Here is a 21,565-nt window from a genome sequence, read left to right on the forward strand (position 1 = left end):
ATTCAATGGGACAGCTCATGTGCCTGAAGTTAAGCTGGTGCTTATGGACTTTGCTGGATCAGGACCAGAGTGCTGGGCACCCTGCAGGATCGAGCCTCTAATGACATCCCAAAAGACAAGAGGCTGGACCTGAGTGATTGAGGTCATGTGTATATTGGAAAATGATACTATTTGTATTGCCACTGCACCTAGGAGCCCTAGTGATAGACCAGGACCCCACTGTGCCAGGCACTGCACAAATACAGAACAAAAAGACAGTCTCTGCCCCAAGGAGCTTACAGTCCAAGTTTTGTAAATTTATTTTTAGAAACTGAACAAAATGCATCTACAGATAACAAAACAAGGTTGTAATCAAACACAAATGGGTCTTTTAAAAGGCAGCCAATACAGGTTACAAAAAAGATGTGTTGATACTTGTATGGGAAGTATGGTAATAATGGCAAAGAGTGTTTTACAAAATGGGGATACCTGGCATTAAATTTTAGCTTGATCTTTAAACATGGGTGCTCAGTGCAAAGCTGCTAATTCCTGCACTTTGGAGGACACGAGCCAGCTCTGAGAGCAGACTTTGTTAATGCTATATACAGTTATTTCTGGAGCTGAGTGAAAAGAACAGAACCAACAAAATCAAAATGTGTAAGTGTGAAAAAAAATGGGTTTCATAGAAAATATTTGGAAGATATTTCAGGAAAATATCTCAAACTTATAATAAAGACCGTTCATCTCGCCAAACAGAAAGAACATAATGCTATACAGTAATCTGCCTGGGAACCTGTGAATCAGCTGACTTCAAGCTGACCTCAAGCTGACCAGCTAGATGACAACTGGTTCTGCTCAACACCTCTCAGCTAGTCATGGCTAACAGCTATTGCACTGCTGACACATCCAGTCCTTGTCAACTCTAGCCACAGAGGTCAGCACTCTGAACTTGAGCACACCCAATTGAGTTTAAACACTGGACAGTTTTCAAATGTAGACAAGTACTGAGAAAGAGACTTACACTGTTTAAAACTCCTTATTTAGTTTTTTTTAGAATCCATTTGACTCCAGTGTATAATTAGTATTTGGGATAAAAGATATCTTTGCTAAAATTAAAACTGAAGAGGTCCCTGCCCTGGCAAGAGGAGCAAAGGGAAACAGAGCCACAGGGAGGAGAAATGGCTTTCCACAGTCACCCAGCAGGTAAAGTCCAGCCCCAGACCAGCTGTAGTGGCCAATTAGGCAGCAGACAATATTCCTAATTAGGAGCAGTTTACCAGCTGTAAAAGCTGCATGGTGCAAATTGCTGGGATTGGGTGTTTTAATTGTACAGAGCTGAAGGATCATTGTAAAACAAGGAGATATTAGAGTGATAAGGAAGCCATTTGGAAAGAGTGTCAACTTTCAAGGTACCGAAAGCTTGTCCTCAAACATCAACAACACAGGGATAAAGCATACTAAAATCAACCTCTTGCTTTAACAGGATGCTCCTGATTGAAAACAAGGGAGATTAGAATCAGTTTGACCATGATCAGATTTACCTTGTCAAATCCTTTGTTCCCTCCATGCAGACTGTTGGGTGGGTTGTTGAGGGCCAACCGATATTCTTTGCCTTCCACCGTGAATTTCCCATTAGCAATTCTGTTAGCAACTCGCCCAATAGTGGCTCCGAAGTAGGGGTGTTTGTTGACATAACCTAACAAAAATAAATTTCATTCCAAATAAAGTTCTAGTTTGACTGTGATCCCTAGGGCCGGGCAGATGGAGCTCAGAAAGTAGGTTGGGTGGGGGTGGGAAAAACAGTCCTGGCAATAAGACAAGGGTCTTAATGTAAGATGAGAACGTAGAAGGTGTCTGCAAGTCTCCATTTCTTTACTAATCTGAGTTCTAGAAGGCATCCCCAATGGCACATCTTGGAGGTGCCTGCCCATTTCCATCACACCCAACAACTGCCCTGCACTCCTCATGCCCTTCCAGAATGGGAGAGTTTCATTCCTCAAAACTCATGGCTGCCGAACAAGGGACTGTGAGGTCCCTTTACAAGAACAGCCGCCTAAACAAGATGTACATGTTAAAAAGCCAGGAAATAGAGAACTAAGGTGACACTTCCCACCCAATGTAGCCACCAGGAGCACTAGGCTGATGCATTAGCCACTAGGCAATCCTTCCTGCTAAATCCCATGGAGGTGAGGCATTCTCTACGCAGATTCTCAGCCAGGTGCTCCCCTCCAAAGCACGCTGCCGTAACTGGCTCGCTCAGCATCCCAGAGGCAGGCTGTGGGAGAGCCCAGGACAGACACTAGATCTCCTGAGCCCCAGGACACTGCCACAGCCACAAGACAGCCCCTGCCCTAGTCACAATCAATATATGGACGCTATGTTGCTGCCTAGGGCAAGCCACCTTGGCAGATTCACTTAAAAGGGTGGCAGGGCTGAGGTGGGGGGAGCCTTGGGCCAGTCTTTAGAGACTGGATCTATTCCTGGCTTTGCCTGAAAGGCCCTTGAGCAGATGTTTATTTGCTAAATAGGGGAAGGACGGTAGTCTCCCCTCAGGACAGGGATATAGGCAACCTGGGTTGTTATTAAGAGGTATGAAATGCACAGTCAGGGGAAGAATTTTTAATTTTAGTTTCTAGTTTCCAACTCAGTTCCCCTTCCCTGTGGTACATTGTGTGGGAAGGTCTCCCTAACAATCTCCCACTGCTGCAGGAGATGAACATGGCTCCCAGCAGTGAGCTCACAGAGTAAACTCCAATAGCTTACAGGTATTGAAGCTAAAAAGTTCTTGGTACCGATGCTAGGTCTCAGCAAGGGCAGTGCAGTGATGTGGGCTTCATGGGGAAGCCCCCGTCTGGTCGATATCTGTGCATTACGAGAAGGCTGACATTTAAAAACAGGTCTTTTCCCTTTGGTTGGGGGTGGGGGAGGGGTCTAGAGAACACTGTCATCCACTGTCACCAAATTTTCACCCCAGACTTGAGCCAGACTCCGAACTGACAGGCCAATTTTTGAGCCACCCTAACTAAGCATGTGAATTTTAGAGAGGTTTGGAAATTAGAATCTACACAGAAACCAATTAGTGCCCCATCATAGTAACACACGCACCCTATTAACCAGAGACACCAAACCCATTCATCCAAATCTACTCCATTCCTCAGACGAAAAAAACAGATTCATACATGGTCTCTGCTCTGCTCTCAGATTCTCCATAGAGAATGGAAAGTAGAATTTGGCCTCCTACTTTCACGCAATTTGTGAGATAACAAGGAGGAGGGAATGCATGGAATAAAAGCAGTCTGATGTGCGTCTGCCAGGGAGCTGCCAGCAAGTCTGGAGTGTGTGTTCCCTTCTGGAGCTAAGCGAGCGTTCAGAGTGCTTCCTCAGTATTCAGAAGAGGTGAGAACATGGTCCCAATGTGACAGCTGGGGCATTCTGCCCTCAGCGGTCACCCCATGGTGCTCCAAGTGGCTCATATAATTTGCCTTAAAAACAGGAAGAAAGCGCCCATTTGCAGTCAGGTGGTGACTGATTAGCTGCTTATTGCAGGACTCAGTGCACTCATCTGTGCTGTGTGCCTGGCTCAGATCTGTTTAGGGATACAATGACCATTTCCCCATCAAGCCTTATTTCATGGGCTTTCCAAAGGCCCAGCTCAACGTAATGCAGAGTAACCCCTAGTCTGAGGAATCCCATTCATTTCAGTGGCACTGCTCCATTGTAGTTCATGAGCAAGAGATGGGCAGAATCAGGAACTAAATGTTTTTAAGAGCTAGACTCAGCGGAGTAACAGACAGGCCTGTCAGCTCCACTCTAGTAAGGCACTAGTCAGAAATGTCCACTCACATCCCTCGCTCCCAGAGCCCTGAATATACAGACTTGTCCTCTCAGGCCTCTACCATCCACATCGCTGTCCCTCCTCTCCATACAAAGCACAACTGCTTGGATCACTTACCCTGCCTGCCCCCCCTTGAAGCCTCTCCACCTGTTCCCCTCTTTCTCCACACTGGGGTCAAGCTACTTGTCTTCACTTCATGGGTCTTCGTGACTCTGCACTTACTGCATGCCCACTCCCGGCTCTTGTCCACCAACCCCGCCTGCTCTGCTGCACCAAGGTTGCCAGCCTCCTCTGCCCCCTTGTCAGTTCTCACACAGACCTCCCTGCGCTAGCATCCATACTGCTGCCACCTGCACATGGAACACCTGCCCTGAAATGATCCATAAGTCCCCAACCTCTCTATCCAGCTCCGCTGCTGCAGCCAGGGGCAGCCGGGGATTGACAACATTCACAGTGTTATTCCTAGTGCCTAGGAGCCCTAGCCATGGGCCAGAACCATGCTAGGTGCTGTACAAACAGAATAAACACATGGTCCCTGCCCCATTTTCAAGCTCCGCAAGCCTGACTCTGATCTCACTTGCATAGGTGTGTAAATCAGGAGCAACTCCAGTGCAACCGACAGAGAGACACTTGGGTGCTAAGAGGTAAAGGTTATATACTGGGCAAGGACTATCGCATTTTGTGGTTGTACATACCTGGCACAATTTATCTAAGGTTCTCCTATGGCTCCCATCACCACATCTGAACACTTCACATGTTGTTGCATTTATTTGCACAGCTCTGCCATCAGGCAGGGCAGGGAAATTATCCCCTTGTACAGTTGGGGAATTCAGGCATAGAGAGGCTAAGTGACTTCCCCAAGGTAACAAAAGGAGTTTGCAGCAGAGCAGGTAACTGAACCCAGGATCTCTTAAGTCCCAGATCGGTGCTCTAACCATTTGACCATCCTCCTTCTCAAGGCTTCATTCCTGATTGGGGCCCCTAGCTGCTACAGTAATCAACATGATAATAATGTATCTCGTAGCCATAGGAACGACTCTACTGATCAGGCCAACGGTCCATGTAGCCCAGTATCCTGGCCCTGACATTGGCCAGTGTCAGATGCTTCAGAGGGAATGCACAGAGCAGGGTAATTTTGAATGCTCCACCTCTATTGTCCAGTCCCAGCTTCCGGCAGTTGGAGATTTAGGTACACCCAGAGCATGGGGTTACAACCTAATCTCCAGGATTTCATCTAATTATTTTTTGAACCCAGTTATACTTCTGGCCTTCACATCATCCCCTGGCAACAAGTTCCATGGGATGACTCTGTGTTGTTTGAAGAAATACCGGTACTTCCTTATGTTTTCTTTAAACCTGCTGCCTATTAATTTCATTGGCAACCCCTGGTTCTTGTGTTATGAAGGGGTAAATAACTCTTCCTTATTCACTTTCTCCACACCAGTATGATTTTATAGACCTCTGTCATATCCCCCCTTAGTCATCTCTTTCCTAATTGTGCAGTCCCAGATGCTGTGCTGCGATTGAAAGTCTTTGTTCTAAAGAGCAAAAGTCCTTCTGGACTGGGAAAGGAAGTTTTTCTTCTCTTGTGGTGGGGATTCTATGTAATATGGGTCTGATCCTGCTTCCACTGAAGCAAATGGCCACCTGCAAACCCCCGTCCCCTCCCCACACACACACTGACTGAAACAGAAGCCTCTCCATTGCCTTGCCCATAACGCAGTAGTGACTCACACCAGGGTGGGTGGATGGAACACAACACCACTGGGATACGGTAGTGTTTTGCACCCTGTGCACTACAGCAGAGGACTACGCTGGGGGCAGGGCCATGGAGAACCAGGGGCCTAGTGAGAGGTGCCTTAGAAAAGGATCGGAAAGAAAATAACCAAGAAGCGAGGTCAATGCATATTGTCTTTGAAAAAATGGATTTAAACCCACCTTCCAAGCGATCAAAACCCAGGACAATGTCGGAGAGCTTCCCATCCCTGCCCTTGGTTTCCAGTGCCGTGATTATACAGCCTAAGGAGAGAATCTCCACTCTCACACTGTCTGATTTCAGCAGGAACTTTTCAACAGCCCCTCCTCCTCCTCCTCCTCCCTTCTGGGGCAAGTGTCCGAACCCCTCTCGGGTCACCTCTGTCATCGCTCCTCGCAGCCGGACGCCTCTGGAAAACAAGAGGGGACACCCCCCCACGCCCCCGAGGTAAGCAGACAGCAGAGGCGGCAGCAAGAACAGGGCAGGGCTTGGAGCCCGGAAATCAATCACAGGAGCCTCCCCCAGGCAGGCGCAGCCGGAGGCGCAGACCGGGGCTGACTCTCTGAAGCAGGGAGGCCGCCAAGCTACGGCCTCCTCCCCAGGGCGTTACAGCCCGCGGCGGGCGCCAGCCCGTTACAGCCCGCGGGCTCCAGCCGGCACCACGTGTACGAGCAGCCCCCCGTTCCAGCGCCCGCTGGAGGGGTGCATGCTGGGAGATGTAGTCCACTCTGCTGGCACCGGGAAGAGGAGCGCTGTAGGCTGTGGCCTGTAGTTTTGAGAGACCTGAGCTAGAATAAAGGGGAAGAGAGACTTTCAAAATGCAGGATTGCCAAACTCCAGGGTTCAAAAATCTGGAGTCAGACCCCCAAAATCACCAGACTGGCTTAAAAATGATGATATTTTACAAAATAATACGTTGTGGGGTCATTTTATTTGCCTTGAATCCTGTGGCACCTTATAGACTAACAGACGTTATGAAGACTATTATAACCACTGCTTGCATCCGACGAAGTGGGTATTCACCCACGAAAGCTCATGCTGCAAAACGTCTGTTAGTCTATAAGGTGCCACAGGATTCTTTGCTGCTTCTACAGACCCAGACTAACACGGCTACCCCTCTGATACTTTATTTGCCTTCTGGCACTTGAGATTTTAGGATACACTCAGATCACATTTTCAAGGGTTTTTTTTTGCAATCAGGAGGACCAGAAACTTACCGTTGTTTTAAAAGGAAGCTGAGATTCTCCCATAAGCATCTCACTCTGGCAGCTGGAGATTTAAGACAATCACCAAATATGGCAAGACTCACAATAGAATTGTGAGCATTGGCAGCAATGATAACTTGTATGTGCTGGAGAAGAAAGGCGATCTGCTATGACTTGGAAGTGATATGTACTAGAAATCACATTGGGGACACTCTCCTTCAGCACTGCCAACCCCCATGCATTCTAAATCATGAGTCAGGGCCTCAGAATCATGAGATTTATTAAAATAATAAATGTTCACAAGTTTTTTTTGTTTGCCTTCTGGGTTTGTGCCTTTAAAGGGTCACATTCTCAAGGCATTCTCCACAATTGAAGGCTGGAAACTTAATTTTTAAATGAAAGCTGAGATTCCCATTTAATCACAGAACTCCAGGATCTGGAAATTAAGAAACATACTAAATGTCACGAGTCTCACAATAAAACTGCAAGAATTGGCAACCGTGCTTTTAACTCCTTTGAAGTTGAGATTTTTGGAAAGACAAGGTATATTCTTCTCTCATATCATGGCAGTATTTGCCATGCATTATTTAAGCACCATGCAGGTGAACAGCTTGATATTTCTAAGAAGTATGACATTAAGGGAGTAAAATAAGTGTTGAAATATCCTTAGGCCCCAATCCTGTAACACTGCATCATTTTACTCACATGAGTAGCTCCTCTGAGTTCAATGGAGCTACGCATGGGAGTAAAGCAAAAGGGACATTCACATGGGTTGCAGGATCAGGACCTTAGCTAGTAGATTCCATTGTTTTTAGCATTTGAGTTCTTTAAAATATCACCTGGGCAGTCCCAACTTAAAGTCAAGCAAGTATGGCTGAGTTGTAGCATTTCGTAAATCAAAATAAAATCGTTATGAAAAACAGGCTTTTGGCAATGAATATCTTGTTATTGATTTTATTACATTTATAAACTTGATTATCTGTGAAGCATGGACACTGACAGTCTTCATAACAAGCAGCAACATCTGGCACATATACTTCTATAGATGTAGTTGCATAATGGAAATGGATGGGAGAGACGTGGATTTTTGTAAGTCACAGTGTTGATATTTTTGCATTTACATTATCATGATGATTTATCCTTTCTAACAGGAGGCGCCTTGTGGTCCCAGTCAGGATGGAGGCTGGGTGCTGTATCAGTGCACAGGTAGCCAGTTCCTGCCCCAAACATCTACTTGCCTGTCACATTCACTTGTATCTTTGTCAAGAGGAGGGAAGGACAAGGAGGATAACAAAACTAAAATCATGTAGTTACATCGGTCACTATTCTGCAGCCTGATGGCCCCATATACCTAGAGGAGCATTCGAAGAATATGAAATAAATGCAGCTTTCCCCACTTGCCTTATAACTAGAGCTGGACAGAAGATGGGGGAAAGGGTGTTCATGGAAAATTTTGACAAGAGTTAAAAGAAAATAGTTGTTGTCGAAATTTTCCACAGAATCTTCAACTTCTCATTGAAACTGAAAAATATGGGGCTTTGGTTCCTTGATGAAAAGTCAAAATTTTCCATGGAAAAGACTCTTTTTGCAGGGGAAAAGAGGTTGTTTCATTTCTGTCAAAACCCAGTTTTGATGGAAAATATCCTACTAGCCCTACCTATTGCCTGTAAACGTAACAGCCAATCTGGGGTTTGAAGAAAGAGGGCAGTAGCCTCATGGGTTAATTCCAGGAGGCCATCCCATGCATAGTACACAGCATGGGCAGAAGTATGGAGCCGCTTGCAACAGATACAGACACGTGGGCCTTCAAGGCTGGCCCCATTGCACTGACTCCGTCACTTCACCAATCAGAGACTTGCAGATCCCTGGTGAGGGCCAGAGTCTAAGGTGATGGTGAAGTGGTAACTGGTGCTGAGTAGCACAGACAAGCAATGAGCCAGGGAAACAACCCCAGAGGCAGTATCTTGAATGGACTTGAAGGTGAAGGGGGCTGGGGTACATGTCTGTGTATGAAAGAGATAGATTTAGCTCTATGAACAGAAAGAAAAGGACAGGTCCTGCTTCCAGGACTCTGAGGTATTATGGACTGGGCTGTGCATGGCCTTGTCAGGAGAGGAAGCTGGCCTGCTGGTTGGAACTAGGGCAACCAGGCCTAGTGACCAGAGCCCAGTTCAAGAGTCAAGTTACCAAATCCAGGTAATAAGTCAGAGCCAAGGCTCAGAGCATCTGCTGGACCAGGACCAAGGCCATAGCCACAGGTATGAAATGCTACTGAGCAACGAGGCCTGCTGCAGGGTCTGAGAATGGGCCTGCAGGAGCCTTCAGCCAATCAGGAGGCTGGGTTCATTAGCCCAATGAGCTGGGTCTGCTCAGCCCTGGGTCCCTGGCAGTAGGAGGAAGGGTTGGGGCTATGGACTCGTTTGGGCAAGAGAGAAGGAGCGGCGGGAAAGGGATGGAGGGAGGAGGATATAGTGGCACAGAGAACAGCCGTGTGCTGAGAGATGAGGACAGATACTGGCAAAACACAGTTAGGGGAGAGGAACCGGTGGATTGGTCAGGAGCAGGTAGTGAGCTGATACAGACAAGAACAATCAAGCATGTTGGCTGGAGCAATTAGGTAACCAGGCAAAAGCAAAACTGCAGAAGCAAGGGGCCCTATTGCAGGCAGGAGAAGCCTCTGGGGAGCTGGCATGGTGGCCAGCTGGCCAATGTAACTGGGATGACAGGCAGTACCATGATCAGGAGTGGGCTGCAGATATTGCTGCTGCAGTCAGTATGGTAACACAAACAGATATTCACTGAGTGGTGATGCTGGAGGAAGAGCAATGTGTGCAAGGTATTATTATGGCAGCCAATGGATCATCCTCTAATTTCACTAACATCACAACCTAAGGTTGCAGACTTCCTGCCACTTATCTCCAACAAGCAGGTGGGAAGAGAACCCTTTCAAATCCACATGGCCCTGTCTGGGCAGCCCCTCCCAGCCTCTGTAGTGCTCATGTCAGCCCCCACCACTCAGCCTGGAGGGGGAACTGCTGTGTTCCAGTTAGTGGGGTACCTTGCGTGGTGGGTTTGAGGCCAGCACTGAATTGGGATTAGTCAAGGGCTGTGGCTGGGTGTCCCCAGGGCAGGGAGTGATGTGGACTGGCAGCAGGAGACCGACAAAGCTCAGCCAGGGTTTGCTCAGCTCCCCACTCCACCTCCACACACTGTGGCCCAAGTGACCACAAAGACTGGTCACAAGAGGCACCGGGTCAAACATAAACATCCCTCTCTGGGCATTAAGAAGCTCTGCTTTACCCCGCAAAACTCAAACTTGCCCACAGTCCTTGGCCATGCAGCATCCAGTCAGTGAACTCCACACCAATAACCAGGGCAGCTCCTGTTTCCCCAGAGCTCCCTGCCCTGGCTGCTTCCGGCAAAGCCCCTGCCTCTCATTCCCTTGTGACTGACAGCCCCTCGTGGCTGACTGTCTCCCTGATCTGATTCTGAACAGACTGCCTGGCTCAGAGGGGGCCTCTGAGCGGGGCAGCAGAAGGCAGGGCTTGGGGGTGCACTGAAAGGGTTTACGCCCTACCACAGAGAGCTGCTCGGGTGGGTTATTTGTGCAGAAGGGGGGTTGTGGGGCTATTTGTTTGGATACCCTGAACGAGAAGGCTGTTGGCTTTGATGCGGTAGGCATTTGGGGAGTATGTGGGTGGAGGTAGCTCAGCTCTGGGGAGTGGGTTGTTCCCAGAGGATGGTGTTAGCAGTATGGCTGAGGTAACCAGGGATTTGTTCCTGTTACCCCATTCTGAGACCCGGCCCATCCTCATTAAGGATCTGAACCAGAGCCCAATAAATCAATGGGAGTCTTTCCATTGTTCTTCAGTGGGACCCGAGTCAGGCACTAAGAAGGGGGATGAAGCTTGAGTGGGCTTCATTGGACTTTAAGAGGAAAGTTAACAGTTAACAGGAAGAGACAAACAGCTGGGGGTTTGGGAACCCTGGTTCCAAGTGAAGAACAAAGGGCTGGTCTAATAGATCTAGAGGTGCAGAGAGATGCCTGGGCATCCTTCATTTAGGGGGACATGCTGCCAGAACAAGGTTTGTTCTTATGAAAGGAGGGTCTCAGCCATCCTGCCTGACAAACGCTGTGAGAAGGGCTATGGGGAAGCAGGACCTTACTACAGACAAGAGGGCATCTTGTTAGTTAAGCTTAGGCTCTAGAATGCATGTTATGATTTTATTTTATATTTAACCCTTTCTTTCTATTAATTGGACTTGCTTCTTCTCCCATCTCCATACTTTGTTCAATAAACTTATTCTTGTTTTCACTACAAATGATTCTAAGTGCTGTGTGTGAAGTGGAGCGACGATACTGATGTGACACTGATAAACTGGGGTGTGCCGTTCCTCAGGGAACAGTGGATCTGGCAATGCTGTGAGTGTCCCATGGCACGGGGGCCCGGCTGGGCAATGGAGGAGGATGCTTGGAGGGCTCAGGGGTTGGACTGTGCCTATCGCTGACCTGCAAGAGGGACAGTACTGCCCACGTGGGCTGAGAAGGGAGTGCTTGAGTTGCCCGTGGCTGATGGAGTCAGGGAACTGACCCCCAGAAGGCACAGATGAGATTTCCTCACACTAAGGGCAGGTGGTAGTGACGTGCCTCACATCCTGGGCACCCCCCCGCCTTCCGGGAACCATCACGGTAATTCCATCCCTATTCAGCAAAGCCCCTGGCACATGATTAAATGCCATAGATTCCAATGGGGTTTAAGTGCTTTGATAAATCCCATATTTGGGACAACCCTTGTGGAAAGGTCCTATATCATTGCATAGGGATTAAATCAATAAGGTTCTATAGAAATGTAACACCATTCTATAGAAATTACTCTCAACACTTTTCCAATTTAATAGAAAATGATAACCTTTCTCTAGATTTTTGGATCCATCCTATAGAATGTAATAGAGAATTCTAATGTTCTGTTCTATACTGCTGACACTAGAACTGTTTGTGATTAGCAAATGTGCTCTGTGATCTGTAGCTTGGTGAGGAAGTGGTGATGGAGACTGTGGCTTTTGTAACATTAAAGGAGTTGATATTCTGATTTAGTTCTATGATTCATTTCAAGGAGGGTCTGGGTTCATCTGCTTATCTAACATTATCATCAGTAATTCATTCATGCTCTGTGTTCCCCACCCATACATACAGGGGCCCACAGTGATGCTCAAAGGAGTGAGTGGGTGGCAACACCATTGTACTATATTTGATCAAATACCATAAATTAGCGATTTACAATTTTCAAGCATCTTCTGGTTACAGGTTAACCAGAATGGGAAATAACCTGCCAGCTCACTCCTACCACTCAGTCACATAGAGACTGAGAGAGGGACTGCTCCCTTTGTTCCTGGTTCCTTCAGAGTTCAGAGAAACAGGACCTTGTATGTTCTTTGTAAATAAGTCAGGTATTTCACTGATGCAGTTTTATCACCAATTTCTATTTTCAATTGGATGATCCCCAGGGCCCTGAACTTGACTAGCTGATTGGGAGCAGGGTAGGGTGACCAGGTGTCTGGTTTTGGACTGGAACACCTGGTCAAAAAGGGATCCTGCCAGCACCGGTCAGCACCACTGACTGGGCCCTTGACTGTCTGGTTCGCGGCGCCATGCAGCGGGGCTGGCAGGCTCCCTGCTAGCCACCACGCCGTGTGGCTCCCAGGTCGGGAAGCAGCCGGCATGTCCAGCTCTTAGCCCTAGGGGTGGCCAGGGGGGTCCGTATGCTGCCCTATTCCCCGCCCTCAGTTGCAGCTCCTATTGGTTGGATCAGAGCAGGGGAGGAACTAGTGTGAGCACAACTCACGAGCGCTCAGCAGATGGCTGTTGAGGGGTCACGTGGCATGCACCGCTCCTGCTGCTGCTCGGCCCTCTTCTCCTCACATGGCTGGGCTCGAGCTGCGGCACATGCCCTGCGGCTATCCACGGTCTGTCTGTCGCCCCATCGCCAGCACCCAGGAGTTCAATCTATGTGTATCCCCATCTCTGAGTGCTGGGAATGGGGCTGCACTTCCATACCCCCAAACTGCATCCCTCTCCGTCTCATCCCCCTGTCACTGCATCCCTCCCCATCCCCCCCATGCACCCCCATCCCCCTTGCTGCATCCCCGTCCTAACCCCCTGCACCCCATCCCCCTCACTGCATCCCTTGCTGTCCCACCCCCCCACATCCCATCCCCCTCACTGCATCCCTCCCCATCCCAACCCCCCCGCAGGGCCGCATCCCCATCATTGCATCCCTCTCCGTCCCATCCTCTCCTGCCCCCAACACCTACCCATCCCAGCCCTGTACCTCTTACAGCACTCTCCCACCCATCCTCTCCACCTCCCAGAGCCGCCATCCCTGTGTCCCTCACCCCCCACACCTCTGCACCCCATTCACCTCCATACACTGCTACACTCCCATTATGTCCCTATACACTCGTATGCCCCCCCACATCCTCATGCACCTGTAGCCTTCTGCCTCCCCCTGCATCCCCATCCACCCCACATACCCCCCCACCCCTCCTCTCTCCACTGCCCCCTCTCACCCCCACCCAGCTCTCATCCTTGGCTTCTTTCCCTCCCCATCCTCTCTCCTCCACCCCATCTTTTCCCCTCCAGCCAACCCTCCTCCCTTCCCAGTTGGATAAGTTAGGCAGCCCCTGGAAAAGTGTATGAAAAAGTGTCTCTGTGTAGGTAAGTGTAATAAATGATGGTGGAGGGGGAGGAGCTCCCTTTTATGGACACCCAGCCAGCCAGTAGCTATAAAATCCCTCTTAGTAGCTGTTCTCTAATTGCTCTATCTGTAAAGCGTTAAAAAGTCTCACTGCTATGCATAGGTAAAAGAAAGTAAGTGGACACCTGACCAAAAGAGCCAATGGGAAGGCTAGAACTTTTTAAAATTAAAAAAAGACTCCCCTTTTGTCTGTCTGTTGTTCTCCAGGGAGAGTTGGACAGGGCAATTATGCTGTAAACAGCTTGGAGCCAGTTATGAAAAATCCTCAGTAACATACCTAAAAACTACTAATTTAAACCCCCAAATATGTAAGTAGATCAGAAAATGTCTAAAAAGGTATGATTAGGTTTATCTCTTTTTATTTCTTCAGGGCTTGTGAACTCTGTGCTAACCCCAGGTGCTTTTGTTTTGCTTGTAACCTTTAAGCGGGACCCCAAGAAAGCTATTCTTGGTGCTTAATCCTTGTAGTTATTCTTTTAAAATCTAGCAATAGCCTAAGTTTCCAGATGTATTTTCTTTCTTTTTTTTTAAATAAAATTCATCTTTTTTTAAAAACAGACTTGGATTTTTGTGTCTTAAAAGGTTTGTGCACATGTTGTTTAATTAGCTGGTGGCAACAGCTAATTTCCCCTTTTTTTTCTTTCTGAGCTCTTCCCTGGAGGAGTGTGTGTGAAAGGGCTTGAGGATACCCCACAGAAAGAAATTCCCAAGTGCATATTCCTGGGCTCTCAAAGGGGTTCTGCACTTGGGTGGTAGAGCTCAGTGGTTTGAGCATTGGCCTGCTAAACCCAGGGTTGCGAGTTCAGTCCTTGAGGAGGCCACTTAGGGATCTGGGGCAAAAAGTGGTCCTGCTAGTGAAGGCAGGGGGCTGGACTAGATGACCTTTCAAGGTCCTTTCCAGTTCTAGGAGATTGGTATATCTCCAATTATTACCTTTTTTTACCTTTTACCAATCCAAGGTAAAAAAAAAAACTGTAATCTTGGAAGTTTAATACAAGCCTGAAGTGGCCAGTATTAATTTTTAAAATCCTTGTGGGCCCCCATCTTCTGCACTCAAAGTGCCAGAGTGGGGAATCAGCCTTAACAGCAAGTGTGTACATGCATGCATTGTGTGTAAGAGACTGTGTCTCTTTGTGTAGGGACATACATATACTGCCACATGTGTGCATACCTGTGTGAATAAAATCTGCAGCCTAACTCTTTGACTTTTATTCCTTTTGCTGGCTTGCACACAGAAGAATTGAGGACATAAAATATATCTGTATTTATTTAATACGTTTTTAAAAGAGAAGGGAACTCTAAAGAAATGTACTATTTCTTAAAAAGTGAATGTTGTTGACTAGTAATTGCAGAAGAGCCAATGTATCAGACATTTCTCCCCACCTTTGTCTAGCTACATTACAAACTCTTTGTTGCAGAGTCTCTCTTTTTATGTACATGTCCAGCACCTTCCACCCTGCAGCCCTGATCTTAGTTGGGGTCTCTAGGCACAAAACAACAGTTGTAATATTAAATAACGTGGAAGTACGTGTGTTAGCGCATGCTAGATGTGTGTACATGAATGCACGTGTGTATCTGCGTGTAGGTGTGGGAGTCAGTTTCTACAGATTTATTTATATAGGTATCTGGACAGGTGCATTTTTGTGGTTGTGCTCTATGGATTTGTATTTGGGCTTCAGGAGTGGTGGTTAATGGACCCATTGCAGATGTGATAATGTGTGGTCCTAATTCCACACATAAAATTACAATAACTTTAGTGAACAAAAAACATGGAGCTGGTTAAGAAAAATGGGAAGAGAGGAGGGAATGAATCATGAAAACCTTTGTGAAATTTAATTTTTTTTTAAATTACCCTTTTTGATTATTTTGCTGCCAGCTCTAGCATCCTGTAACAAATAAAACCTGAGCCTTGCAGTGAAAATGAGCATGTGAGAGAGGGTGGGGGGATGGAGTGAGCAGGGGCGGGGCCTCAGGGAAGCCAGGAGTAAGGGTGTTCAGTTTTCTGGAATTAGAAAGTTTGCAACCCTAGAGCAGGAGGGAACTCTCCAGGGCGGCAACTGGGCTCTACCTGCCCAGCTTTCTTGTCAATTTCACAGCTTCTGCCGTGTAGACACCGAGGCCTTGTCTACACTACAGAATTTTGTTACCAAAAATTATGACACTTTAATTAAAGCGCTGTTGTATGTCCACACTGTGCTCCTTGTGTCAGCAGAGTGCACCACACTAGCAACTCTTGCATTGACACAGAGTGCAGTGCACTATAGATAGTTATCCCAACTGGAGCAGGAACAGCCTCACATGATGCAGATTTCTCAATCCCATTGTTCCATGGGCATCCTACTAGATTGCCAGACACTTTTCAACTGAAAGGGGGCAGGGGAGAGTGTGTGACAGGGAGTATGCGTATGTGTGGGAGGGAGAGATAGAGTGTGTGTTGGGTCAAGTGTGTGTGAGAGTGAGGGGAGTGAGTGTGTAGGCACAATGTCTCTAAGTTCAGACAATCACCCAAAGCAACCAGTCCTGAAGCAGAGGGAGGGGGATATCCCCAACATCAGCCTCACCTCCCTCCCTGGCTCTGCACAGCACAGCAGTCTCTCTCTCTCTCTCTCTCACACACACACACACATATCCACTCCTGCCTACTTGCCTCCAAGTTCCTAGTGTGGGAGAGAGCAGCATTCCACATTAATGATTTGCATTGTGTTGCCAGAGCTGAGCAGCATGGTCAGCTGCCAGAACTTCACTGAAAGGAAAGAGGCGCATGCTTGTGTAGCAGGAATGCAGGGCCGCCCCTCAAAACAGTGCGCAAAGCAGTCATACTGTTAAAGCAAAGGCTTCATAGAATATCAAGGTTGGAAGGGACCTCAGGAGGTATCTAGTCCAACCCCCTGCTCAAAGCAGGACCAATCCCCAGACAGATCTTTGCCCCATATCCCTAAATGGCCCCTTAAAGGATTAAACTCACAACCCTGGATTCAGCAGGCCAATGCTCAAACCACTGAGCTTTGTGGGAGGCTAATGATGGGGATATAAGGAACAGCAGTGTCTACACTGACACTTTGTCACTTTAAGTTTGCTGCAAAAAGCCCAGTGCCTCTCGTCGAGGTGGTTATATTTTGTTGCCAAAATGGAAGAGTTTTGTCACCAAAAGTGTCATTGCAGTGTGTACACCTCCACTGTTTTGTTACCAAAAGTTTCCTTTTGGTGACAAAACTCTGCAATATAGACAAGATCTGACATAATTTGGGCGACATAAAGCAGTTTACTTTGATCTACCTATGTCATGTAGACCAGCCCTCAGTTGCTATAGCAATTGGTACTTTTCTTTTGAGCTACACAATAGCTTAAAGTTCTTGTTGTTTGCTTTTGTGTGGCTGTGCCGAGCCTGTGCCTCACTTATTCTTTTTTGTTACATATTCCTCAGCATCAGAATTTCCCTTATTTTCCATCCTAGCTAATTTTTAATCTAATCCATTTAGAGAGCATCTATCCCAGGACATTGAAGGGTGAGAAAAGAAAAGCAACATACACTGACCCCACTGCCTCACACAACTATTTTATTAATTATTATTATTATAATAATAATAAAGAGGAAGGATTGTTTGTGGCTAAAGTGTTAGACTGGGTGTGATAGAACGCTAGCTCTAGCACTTTCCTCATTTGGGTAACTGCATATCAGAAGATTACAAACTTAATCAGAAGCAATTAACCTCTTATGGTGAGACTGACACGTGGGGAAGCAATGAATGGGCTAATGAGGTAATTAGCTCAATACGGGAAGTTATATAACTGGCAGGAACAGGCAGTAAGGGGGAAGTTCAGAGTGAGCTGAATGGATGGGCCTCTTGACATAGGCCTGTATTATGTTCAGTAATGTTGGGACTCTAAAGATACATGGTGGGAGGGATGGACTGTGTATATATTGTGAGTAAGAGACAACCCAAATGGGCCAGGCCATGCAGCACATCAGGTAGCTGAGGGAGTGCTGTGTGGGATGGGGACTTGGAAAATCTGGTTTAAAATTCCAGTTCTGCTGCTGACTCTCTATGATCTTGAGAAGTCACTTCAGGCCAGATATTCAGGTGTATAAAAAGCTGACAGGTGCCTAATGATGATTTTTTCAAAAGCAATTAAAATGAGCTAGATGCCTTCATCCCATTGAAGTCAATAGGATTAGGCCCCTAATCTCCTCAAATGTTTTTGTAATTCCCACTTGGCACCCATCTGCAATGTTAAGTGCCCAAACAGCTTTGAAAATCTGGGTCTTCATCTCTCTGTCCTTCAGGTATAAAATGGGGACAGTAATTCTTGTTTTGTCTAGAATTTTCTCTCTTATGTGTCTATACAGCCCCAGCACAAAGGGGTCCTGCTCCCAGCTGGGATATCTTAGCACCATTCTAATAATAAAACTGTTAAAAGTAGTTTAAGAATTAGTATATTCAGTGCCAGAGAGAACCATGAAACTCCCCGAGGTACACTGCTGCCTCAGAAAAGGGGATTTGGGGGAAGGGAGCGGTAAATAACCTACATGCTATCTTTCCTTTGAAAGAAAACAAGCATTTAAAGCCTACCCACAACAGAGAGTCAATAGAGATCCACTAAGTTTTTCTCTTTGTAATTAGTTTGGTTTCAAGAATTACAATGCACCCTTAGAGAACATCTGGGACATTGATTTAAAGATCAAAGGGACAATTCTGTGGGAGTTTTACTTGAGTGAGGAATGGAGAGATGTATTCCCTAGGGGATGGATGGGTCTGGAAGCAATGCTCCTGTGTTGCTATTAAGGAGGCCTCAATGGCCACCATTCTCTGATATGAGGAGGTGCAGAGGATGATCTGACGTCAGATGCACTCCCCTATACTAGCATTACCTGCTGTAGCATAAACAAAATTAGATAATTAAAATTAGCTTAAGTTTGGCTATAGAAACATATGCTGTAAAGGAAGACCCAAACTAGACCGTAAAAAAGAACCTTTCAAGAAGTGACTTATAAGGCCAGAAGGAATGAAGTGGGGAGAGTGTCTGGTTCAAAGAATAACTAACAAAAGAAGGGGAAGCTTCTAAAAAGAAGGCCTTGGACCAATAGGGGTGACTGCAGATGAGTTTAAATAAGACACAATATCTATCTTCAAAGGAGCCAACATGGCCCTTTTCAGCCCACATACCAGTGTTACCTCAAAAATTAGGAAAAACTGTTGGACAGCAAGGAGGAGGGGAAAAGAGAGGGAGGAAAGTCCTTGGGGAGAAGAAAGGAGGTTGCAAATCTTATCTGGATTCAAACTGGAAAAAAGGATAACCTGTCTCAAACTGGTCTCTAGCTGAAGCCAAAAATTGGCAATGGCATCACTTGTTTGTTAAAGGGTTCATGGTTAATACTTGCCTGACCACAATGAGGGTTTTCACTCACACACACCCTCCCCAGGGGTTTAGCACATTTGTAAGTAGCTTGATCTAAATGCTAATAAATGTCTTGTTACTGTTTGGATGTAGTAAATTACTTATTATTTAGGCTTTATAGACATGTTTAAATCTTAATGCCAATTGCTGTAATAAATGAATTTATGGTTAAATGAGTGTTCTGGTAATATCCTGCATAAATAATAATTCCAACACCTTCCAATGAACCACACAGCAGAAATGGGGGTGAGTGGTCTCAGAAGAGAGCATGATCAGGTCACTCTCCTTTATGGAGAAGCAATGCTAGGGGCATAGGATAACTAAGAACTCACCTGTCTGGAGTGGGGACGCATGCACAACCAGCCCATGCCTGTCTATTTTGAAGTCCAGCTCTAGCCCACTCTGCAATCATTAGCTAAGAACTGAAACACACAGCTGGAAACCAGACCAGTTCACCTATGTTAGTTTTGCTCAAAATAGGTTTTAGTCGTATAAGAATGTATTGAGTGTTTAGAGTCTATGAAACTTTTGTAAGTTGCTGCATGCATTAGTCTCACTTATAATGTAACTATTCCATGCTATAAGAAAATATGGTTTTTGCTTTATAACTTAGAAAACATTTGCTCTGAACTTGTGAACCCAGGCATTGGAATCATCCCATCTGCCCATCCTGAAGGACCATCAAAATCAGATGGGCCATCGAGGAACACTGCAATGCAAATGATTGGTTAATTGGCCTATCACACCTTGGAAATGCTACCTGCCAGGAAGCTCATCCTGGGGACTTGGAAGCTGAATGAAGGAAATAAAACAAAATATTCCATTTCTTCACTGTTTGAACTCACACAGGGACAGAGCCACCAAACTGAAGACACAGATCCCATGAGGTTGCTGGATCTTCCCTGTAAGACACTTTGAATTGACAGACCATGGCACTACAACTCTGTCACTCTGAAGATTTAGCTTGTACGTATGTTTGCTTGATTTAACCAGTAAATAACTTATTTATTTTTCCTAGTCAATGTTAGCGTTATTACAGAATTGGGCCACAGGGGTTGTCTTTAGTGTAAGATGTAGAGCAGGGGTAGGCAACCTATGGCACGCGTGCCAAAGGCGGCACTCGAGCTGATTTTCAGTGGCACTCACAGTGCCCGGGTCCTGGCCACCAATCCAGGGGACTCTGCATTTTAATTTAATTTTAAATGAAGCTTCTTAAATATTTTTAAAACCTTATTTACTTTACATACAACAATAGTTTAGTTATATATTATAGACTTATAGAAAGAGACCTTCTAAAAACGTTAAAATGTGTTACTGGCACACGAAACCTTAAATCAGAGTGAATAAATGAAGACTCGGCACCCCACTTCTGAAAGGTTGTTGAACCCTGATCTAGAGTACTAATTGATCTGGGATAAGTGAGTGGTCTGTTGGGACTGAAAGCAACCTGAATTCAGTGTGATTTTTGGTGTAACCATTTATCACTAAGTCCAGTTTGCTTGGGTGGCAAGATAGACTGGAGAATCTAACTGTCTGTCTGACACCATGGTAAGACTGTTATAGTGATCCAGGAGTTTATATTTGTTACTGGCTTGGTAAAATCTAATCAAAGAACATAACTGGGGGTATCTGCTGTTTTTTTAAACAGTCTGCCCTGAGGTAGGCACTCACGGTCGTGAGCCACTCGAGACAGCATGAAACATCACACACACCCCTTGCAAACACCACCGAAAAGAACACTATGGCAGATGATCTACGGCTAAATGTTTGCTCCAGCTTTGTTGGAATCTTCCTCCCAGGCCATAGAGTGGTATTTTTTTCACCTCAACTCCCATACTCCACTCTGCAGTGGGTTTGCATAGGAGTACATCTATAATCCCTGCCCAATTCTTTATTACTAGAGCGCTGGAGCCCCCATAGAGCACACATCCATTGTACACAGATGGCCTGCATGGCTCAGCATCTTGCCTTCCCCCAGCCCATGTGCAATGGAACTTTACTGGCTTTGTTGCTGCTAGAGATCTGCAATGCCATGGATAGGGTGAGGAGATGGAAGAGAGTTGTGGAGGAAGGATTTACCCAAGTTAGTGCAAATTTGCTGCTGTCTTAGAAGTGTTCACTGACAGAGGTGCATGTTGCTGATTAGCATACAGATAAAAAAAGCTGCAAAACATGCTAGCAAACTCTGAACAAGACAGTTCCTGTTTAAATAAAAGCAGAACAGAAAGGTGTAGGGAGGAAGGATGGCTGTGAAAACCACAGGACAAAGATGCATTTTAGAGTGCAAAAAGCCGTTAACCTTTTTTTCACAGGACTAAAGGCAGCATGGTAAGGCTTTATTTTGTATACATCCACACACAATCTTCATCAATTTAGGGCAAGTATACACCCAGTTTTGGGACCAGTATAACTACTTGAACTAAGTGTCTGACTTTACAGTTGAGCAGCACAAATCGTGTGTGCGCTCTGTTTATACTGGTATGAGGGTGTTTCATTCCAATATTGCATATTCTTCTGCTTGTACACAAATAAGCTTTACTGGTGTAAGGCAGGGTTTCTCAGCCAGTGAGTTGGGACCCAAAATTGTGTTGCCAGAATGTTTCAAAGGGTCACATAGCAACTGCTGTGGCTCCTCTCC

At 46.2% G+C, this 21,565-nt stretch overlaps 1 protein-coding gene across 1 annotated transcript in view; it reads right to left on the bottom strand.

Moving 5' to 3' along the window:
• The window catches only part of GALM (galactose mutarotase), a 65,570-nt gene that overhangs the window by 23,469 nt on the left and 20,536 nt on the right, over positions 1 to 21,565 (bottom strand). Inside the window, exons 2-3 of the mRNA XM_039532072.1 lie at positions 5,753 to 5,979; positions 1,521 to 1,675 (exon numbers count right to left, since the gene is read on the bottom strand). Of these exons, the coding sequence (XP_039388006.1) occupies positions 1,521 to 1,675; positions 5,753 to 5,957 (360 nt within the window). The 5' untranslated portion in view covers positions 5,958 to 5,979. The remainder of the gene's footprint in view (positions 1 to 1,520; positions 1,676 to 5,752; positions 5,980 to 21,565) is intronic.

The sequence above is a fragment of the Mauremys reevesii genome, linkage group 3 (assembly GCF_016161935.1).
Source record: "Mauremys reevesii isolate NIE-2019 linkage group 3, ASM1616193v1, whole genome shotgun sequence".
NCBI lineage: Eukaryota > Metazoa > Chordata > Testudines > Geoemydidae > Mauremys > Mauremys reevesii.